Source organism: Lathyrus oleraceus, chromosome 2 (assembly GCF_024323335.1).
Source record: "Lathyrus oleraceus cultivar Zhongwan6 chromosome 2, CAAS_Psat_ZW6_1.0, whole genome shotgun sequence".
Taxonomy (NCBI): domain Eukaryota; kingdom Viridiplantae; phylum Streptophyta; class Magnoliopsida; order Fabales; family Fabaceae; genus Lathyrus; species Lathyrus oleraceus.
Window position 1 is genome coordinate 461003428 of NC_066580.1, and position 8361 is coordinate 461011788.

An 8361-nucleotide genomic window follows, 5' to 3' on the forward strand; every position below is an offset into this window, starting at 1 on the left:
GGAAAAAGAGAAAAATATATGACATGAGAATCAATGTGTCAGAGAGAAGGATAGAATACAATGTACCAAATATAGAAAGAAGGTTACAAAGTGAAGAAGAGATAAGGCATATGCGATGGTCAGAGTCCTTTTCATTGTTTACTTTTTCCACCTAAAATAATAAATAAAAAAACCTATCTCATTGCCTATATTGGGACCCTATTTCACATGGCCTGAATTCTCTAGAACCTTTCTCCATATTCATCTCACCTTGTTCAAATATATAATAGTATTTATTAAAGTATGTAAGAAATAAATGGAACATTTGAAAGGTATGATCCTTGAGACATGAACAATAAAATTATTCGACTTTGTTATGGGAGCAACCTACTTCTTCTACCCTCACCCACCCACGCCTTTATTTTCTTCCCAAAAACCACCTACATCAGCATGGGAGTCAAACAATCTAAAAAGAAATTAAATATTTGAAATACAAATTAAATATTAGAAGTAAATCTAGTTAATTATTTATTTTGATAAAATTAGCAAAATCCAATTTAAGTGGGGGAACATTGAAGAACCGTACCACTAGGTACAGAATATTATTTTTCTATAATTTGCAACCACAATTTTCTAGTCCATGACTTGACCTCAATTCACTTTGCCTTAAAAGATATATAATTTACTGGTTACTTTGAGACACAAACTCAAATCTTATAATTAAAGGAATGTATTTAAAATTATTAATTCTATATACCACTCGTGCAACAATGCAATTTAGTAGTATTTTTATGCATTAAATGAATAAAAATATTATTAGGCAATATATTTTCTTTTATATAGATAACTATTCTTTTGAATATCATTAATAATGTTGACTGAATTGCTGCATGTGCATGTGATATATCCCCCAATGAGAACCTAATTGCCAAGAAACTCAAAACTTGTTCCTTACAGTTACACATTAAGAAAACAAAAAACATTCAAAAGATCTTACAATGAACGTGTATGAGTGTAGATCATTCAAAAGATTTGCTTGTTCTTAATTATTCAAACACTTATCTGACATTCATTCTGATTAGACACAAGTAGTAATAAAACAAAAATAAAATTTTAAGCTAAAAAGTTTGGACAACAAAAACATATTCATTATTAGCTTATAACTCTTGCTTACAATATTCCAACATTAACCTCAAAGCCATATCCAACAATAATATGCATAAATATTTCAATATATATTGGACATATATCAGAAAAATCAAATTTCTTTCTATTCTTTATCAACTAAGCATTTGTTTGGAAGTGGGACCCACCATTTGACAAGGTGATGAACAACCTCTAAGAAAAGATGAGTAGTTAACATTCAAAGGTCTGTTTGCTCCAACTTGTTCCAACGTTTGAACTTGTTTCTTCAAGAACTTCACATAATGTATTGCTTCATCTAACATTGAAGCGGTATCCATTTTAGTTCCACCGGGGACTAATCTCTGCAAGATTCTTATTCTCTGGCTAATCCTTTCTCTTCTGTGTCTGGCTGCTATACTTTGTGGATCCTTTGAAATCTTCACGTTCTTTCTCTTTGGTGGCTTGATTGTTTCCGGGTCTATATTAACCGGCTGCATAGCGGCCATACGGAATATCATCTCTCTCATGGCCGCCATTGAGTTCTTCTTATCAGAGTAGGACGAGAACGAAGCATTGTTGATTCTACCGGATGGAATTTGAACTCCGTTGTGTTGAAGAGACGGTGTCATTGGTTGGTGAGGATAAGAGAGTGGTGGTTGCGGATAAGTTCCATAAGGGAACTCGTTATGTGTGTTGTTGTTGTTATAAAAAGGCTGGTGGAATTGAGGAAACTTTTCCATTTGCATCATCATTGTCATCATGTCCATGCTGCTTTCATCACTTTCGAAAGTGTTGATAATGTCCTCATCCATGAATGTTTATAGAGACAAAGAGGAATGGAAGAAGGAACGAAAGTACAGAAAAATAGAGGCTAAGGTGAGAAAAGTGAAAGTAGCAGAGTATGGGAACAAGTGTGAAAGTAGAATATTTGCAGTGTGTGTGCAGGTTTGTAAAATATCTGTAACCTACCAAGAACGTATGCATGATTCTACGAGGGTATTGGAAAGCTTTGTTATATAGCTTCCTTCAACTGCTTCTTAAATAAAGGAGTTAGTAATCTATTGTGCTAATTAAAGGATGCTAATATCACAACCTTATATTCATAGTAGGGATTGTCCCCTACTATTATTAAAAAATATATTTGTATACAAATTTACAAACAATCAATCATAATTTTTTATTAATTAAAAAATAAAAATACATTTTTTTCTCTTATTTATTATCACCGCTATCCAATAATTCTAATTAAAAAAACTTATATATCAAATTTGAATTATTAATTTTGAGATGAAAATCATCAGAAGTAAAACTACTCACAATATAAAAATAAAATAAAAACTTAGCAACGCAGAATGGTCATTGCAACTTTTGGTAAAATCTCCTGGCAACTTTGCGCCCTCAATTATATCTCACGATTTCAGAGTGCATGAATTATGTGCAGAATACTGCTATGGTGATGTGACATACTTTACAAGGGGTAGGTAAAACTCCTCAGGTATTTTTTAGGCTTTCATAGTGGGTGGGTATAGTGTGTGCAGAACGTTGTAGTGACGATAATGTGACATATGTTCTTAAGGTTAAACCCCTAAAAACTTCTTCACGTTTTCTTTAATATTTTTTTATTTATATATATTTTTAATATTTATAATAATATAATTGTAATATTTATATAATTTTAAAAAATAATATTCAAAGAGAATTTATAATACATTAATATTAAATTTCCCAAATGTTGTTAGATGAGTTTTTCACTATGGAACATTGAACATTGTAGGATTTATTCTTTTGGAGCAACACATTTGTGAAAGACATACCACATATTCACCAAAAACCTTAAGGTGATAGGTGGGTGGATTTTCTCACTTATAAATATTCATGTCTCCAGATTTCCAACAAATGTGAGACTATTACCCACACTATTCACACTCCAATTTCCTCAAGTAAGGCGTCAAACCAACACTATAATATTTCCCCTTATTCTTTTTGCCATTTACTTCACTTCAGGTTTAAAGTGACACATTCAGCTCAACTAAAAATTGCCCTATTTGTGAAGCTAGTTCAAAATGCATGTGTTGTACCCCCAATTTTGACCACTATTTTTAGGGTATATATGAGCATCTTGATTCAGACTCGGTCCATTTAAGTCAGGGTACAAAATCTTAATACATTAGAGTCCATCATACATGTTATTTGGTCAACTCCAATAGCCTAAAAAATCAAAGGAGGATCATTTGAACTTTTTGTCCTCTTCTAAGAGTTTGTTTTCATTCTAGAGGTTGTGTACTATTTTTGGTCTTTTATTATTAATATCTAGATTATTGGTTATTTATTTTATTTAATCAGTTATTTAGAATATATTATCCTTATTATTATTAGAAAATATTTTACTAAACTTTATTTGGTTAGATTATTAGTAAAAAGTATCGTTATTAACTATTATCAGTATTATTTAAGTATTATTGTCCAGATTATTAATTTTATTATTTTTGAGTAATTAGAATATAAGGTTAGGTTAATATGTTAATTAAGAAATATCTCTTTGTTTTTATTTATGTTAATTAGAAAAATTAAAATTTGTTATTATTATTAGGTTTAAGTTTATTAAGATTATTATTACTAATATTATGGATTAGTGACTTTTTAGGTTTTATTTTTATTTTCAGTTATTGTTCTAGGAGGTTGAATCTGGTCAACCCTTTGTCCAAGTCCGCCAAACCCAATTTTTTTAAAGAAAACCTAAAACGTGATGAATCAAATTGGATTGAAGGAAAAGAAATCAAATCTTTCCATTATCAGCTCCTGATACATTTTGAATCAAATATTACAAAGAATTGTGTCTATATACATCAAAGTCCAGAAAACAACAAAAATTAAAACTAATTTGTAACAAGAATTAAATCGAACTCTTCCTAAAATACATCAATCAAACTTAATTCTTAAACCTAATTCTAACCTATAAATAACCTAAGATTAAATTAGAGAAGGGGACGAAAAATAATTGAAGCCTCGGCTGTTGTAGAATCCCAACCTCCACTGAAGCTCTTAAAACTTGATACTTAATGTTTTCACATTGAAACCCTAAGTATTTGAGCTAAGCCTCCATTGAACCTCGCATGCAAAAGAAAAGAAAGAAGTTAGAGAAGGAGATATCATCGTCTCTGTAGGTTGGTAGACTTGATCGACTTTTTTTGTTGTTGCTCGGATATGGTGGAGTATATGTTGATGTATGTGTTTACCTTGAAAAATGGTAAACAACCGTTGATCTTCCAAATTTCTAAATTTGGTCACTTATAGGATCGATCAGATTGATCCTAGGACATGTGCTAAATTTCTCGTAAGCGTAACGTTGATAAATGGTCGAACTAAACGTCGAATCGAAGCGTTCAATAAAAATTAAAGACAAATGAGTGACTTGAACAAAAGAACAATCTTAAATCAGTATTTAGAACTATTAAAGAAGAAGTAAATGACGGAAATTATAGAAGGATTGAAAGAAATCGAAAGGTTTGGTAAGTGATGGAATTTAAGAATGTAAGGTAAAAGTTCAAAGTAACGAAAGGAACTAAAGATCTTTAAATTTGTAAACGATAAAGTAAGAACTATAGTGTTTGAGAGTAAAGAGCAAGGAAAGATATTTCTAAAGAGAAAGTAAAGATAACTTTGTAATGCTTTGAAATGATTAAACAATGGTGTAGACAACATACATTCTGCATTTTACAGTTCTTCTTCACACGAATACTTAGTAAATTTGTAGGTTTTTGTACATAGTTTGACACACACTTTTCTAACTCTAAGACCCTATATTTATACTAGATCGAAATAACCGCTCTGAGGGTGCTTCAATCATGTCGATACACGTGGCGTCCTGCATGTGTATGTTCGCTCACTCTGCTTCCACGTGTGTCCTTGCGGTTTCTACCGAAGATACTCTTCCCTCCTTTATTTAAATTTCAGATCTTTGATCGAAATCATTTTTTAACCGCTCCTTAAGGAACCGCTCCAAAATCTCAGCTATAAGCTTGATCTTTATTTAATCAGCTAAGTCAGTCTACCTTCAGCTGGTCGAATCACCTCTTAGCTGAAGCCAGCTGTACACGCTTTCCAATTTTGGTAATTTGAAGTGGGCGTCGAAAATTTGAGCTAACAGATTGCCCCCCAAAAATGTCATTTTCGACATACAAGAGAGAAAGACATTTTTTGAGACCTTACTTCGACGCCTCAATGGCTGATACTGCCACGTGTCTCAATGTTGGCAAAACCTTTTAGTTCTTCCATTTGTCTGGTGACGTCAGTGTCATCATTGTTTTTTCCTACCCACGTCTTTTCAGCCCACAACAGAATCTTTTCTACTCATCACGTTTCCTAGCTTCTAGGAAATCATGGTTATAATATTAATTGCCATTTTCACTACACTGCCCAAGGGATACACGTGTCCCATTAACTTGTCTACCATTAATGTTGATTTGAAATGTCTCCCTGTAGGTCTATAAAATCCACTTACTTACCCATTTCAGAACTTCCTCACATTCTCTTCATTTTCAAACGCTCAAGCCTTCTTTTCTCCCAATCCTTTCTAACTGAAACCCAGATTTTCACTTTTTCAAACCTTAACAATGGATACCTCAAACAGAAATCTCAAGAGAACAAGAGTTTCTTTCAAAACAACTGCCAATAGGTCCAAAGCTCCGAAGAAAATTTCCGAACTTCTGCCATTTTCTACTTTATCCGCCCCCCTTGCTGTTGGTAATCGTTAGTACCTACCAGAACCTCAGACAGAGGAACATCGCCAGATTTATGCTTCTCAGGTACTCATTCTTGTTTCTATCTCTAAAAAAACTTATGCCTTATCTGGACCTCTAGTAGATTTAGACACTGATACCAGCAAGCTTAGAGAGTTTTTTTCGTCTTACCATAAATACAAACCCATAGGACAAGCTAAAAAGCCTTGGACTTCTTCTTCCGAAAACACTGATAACATGAAATAATATCACATTCTAGGACTCAATTTAATTAAATTATATTATTATTTACTTCAATTTGCTTCATTTTATTCGATATTACTCGGTATTTCCTTTCTATTTATCTCAGGTAGCTTATTTGAAGCACAAGTGAAAAAGGAAGAAAAGGAGGTGCAAAAAGAAATGAAAAGAAGCAAATTCCACCAAGCCAAAGCCCAGCCCAAAAGCACAGGCGCTGCGCCTGTGACGAGCGTCACACAAGCTGTGACGAGCGTCACGCCATGTCTACTTGTGTTACGAGCGTAACACATGGTGTGACGGACGTCACACCATTCCCCTATATTTTTGGCTTCAGAAGCGCAACAAAGACGTTGAGGCCTATTGTTACGCTTGACCATTTGCAACGTGAAGACTCTTTACACGGAAGACCTTTGGAAACAGTTACAACAAGTGACCAATATAAATAGTAGTTTTTTGGCAAACCCCAGGGCTCTCTTCTTCGCCGTTTCTCTTTTTCGCGTTTTTTCTCTTCCAGCAGTGCAAGCATATTTTACAGCATTATTTTTACAGTCTTTATATTTTTTTCCTTGGCAATTTCTATTTTCTTTTCCAACAATTAATTAATTTTTCGCACAATAATTTCTACACCGGAAACTATTGTGTACCTTTCACTAGATCTAACCTTATGTTAGACCCTAGATTTTTATTCCTTCACTTTTATTTTTCTGTCTGATTGAAGAATTCAAGAACAAATCCAACCGGTCTGTGATGGATGTTCAAGACTGCTATTAATTACTCAGGTTCTTTAATTATTGTTTGAATTTATATATGCCCTGCTTTATTGTTGATTTATATTATTTGCCTGAGATGAATTTGTTTATGCATGATAATTATTTAGATCTGTTTAGCATGTCTGGCTGATTTATTTAGGTATCGGTATATAGAGTAAGCGGACTGAAGGAATCAAAACTAAGTTGGTTTAATTAAGTTTAAAATTAAAATCACTCTTTTCACGGCCTCAATTTACAGGTTTAATAACAAGGTTTTTGTACGAAAGTAAAAGACATAAAGAAGTTAAAATCAATAGAACGAGAGTTTGAGTTTTTGACTGGACAGTGTAAATTGGACATTAGTTCTAGATCAGGGCGAGAGCAATTTTTAGAGTTAATTAAATTCTAATTTTTTTCAAAAAGTATTTTTAAAGGTTGAATGTGAGGACGAGAGTTAAGCATTTGAATTTAATTATATAACCTAAGTCAACAGAGCGAGAGTTTGAGACAAGGGTGTTTAAGTGATTAGTGTTTTCTTAAAAAGAGTTTCTACGGATTCTATTGTTTTCAAAAAGCGGTTTTTGACTTAACTAATAAGTGACAGATACGTTAATATAAAATCATAGTTTATTCAACAGAGCGAGAGTTTGAGATAAGACTTTTAATCAATAGTGTCAACTGAAAAGATTTATTTTAAAACCAAGAAACCAACGAAGAATTGATTCCCTAATTACGACGAACTGCATACCGATATCCGTTTAGTTGATATTTAATTTAGATCCTATTTTTAGTTTTAACTTTTCCCCAAACAATCAAAGTATTACCCGCCTTAGCTTTACGAAGTAACCTTAGAAAACGGTATATCGATTCATAAGTCCCTGTGGGATCGATATCTTTTAAAACTACGCGATAGAACTGTGCACTTGCAGTTTGTACCCCAAATTCGACTCATAAAGTCGCGATCAAGTTTTTGGCGCCGTTGCCGGGGACTTTTATTTAGTCGATATCGTATTTCTTCTGTTACGCTGTAGAGACTAAGGCTTATTTTTTTCTTTTCTTTTCTTTCTTTCGTTGATTTGTATGCCACATACTCGCTCACAAGGCGAGCCGTTCTACTTACGAATCAACGATATCGAACTATATCTCCGAGTCTTACGACGAATTCAGGAATATCGTGCTGCAAACAACCTCCCTCCTATCGAACTTCCTGATCTCAAAAATCTTCTTCCTTCGCCGATACCCGAGATGGCAGAACCAGCTCGTGCTCTTCGAGATTACGCCGCTCCATCGCAAGATGAACCGCATTCGAGTATTGCTCCACCCGCAATCGAAGCAAACAACTTCGAACTTAAACCTTCACTGTTGCAGGCAGTGCAACAGAACCAATTCTCTGGAAATCCTACCGAGGATCCAAACCTTCATTTATCCGTATTTGTCCAATACGCTGATACTGTTAAAGCTAACGGTGTCACTTCAGAGGCAATTCGACTTCGTCTTTTTCCTTTCTCGTTAAGAGATAGCGCTAGAAG

At 33.6% G+C, this 8361-nt stretch overlaps 1 protein-coding gene across 1 annotated transcript; it reads right to left on the reverse strand.

Annotated features, from left to right (window-relative positions):
- Positions 1-1112: 1112 nt before the first annotated feature.
- LOC127121547 (transcription factor HEC1-like) lies at positions 1113-2237 on the reverse strand. The gene has a single exon (XM_051052019.1). The coding sequence runs from the start codon at positions 1914-1916 to the stop codon at positions 1260-1262; it is 657 nt and encodes a 218-aa protein (XP_050907976.1). The 5' UTR covers positions 1917-2237; the 3' UTR covers positions 1113-1259.
- Between the last annotated feature and the right edge of the window lie 6124 nt (positions 2238-8361).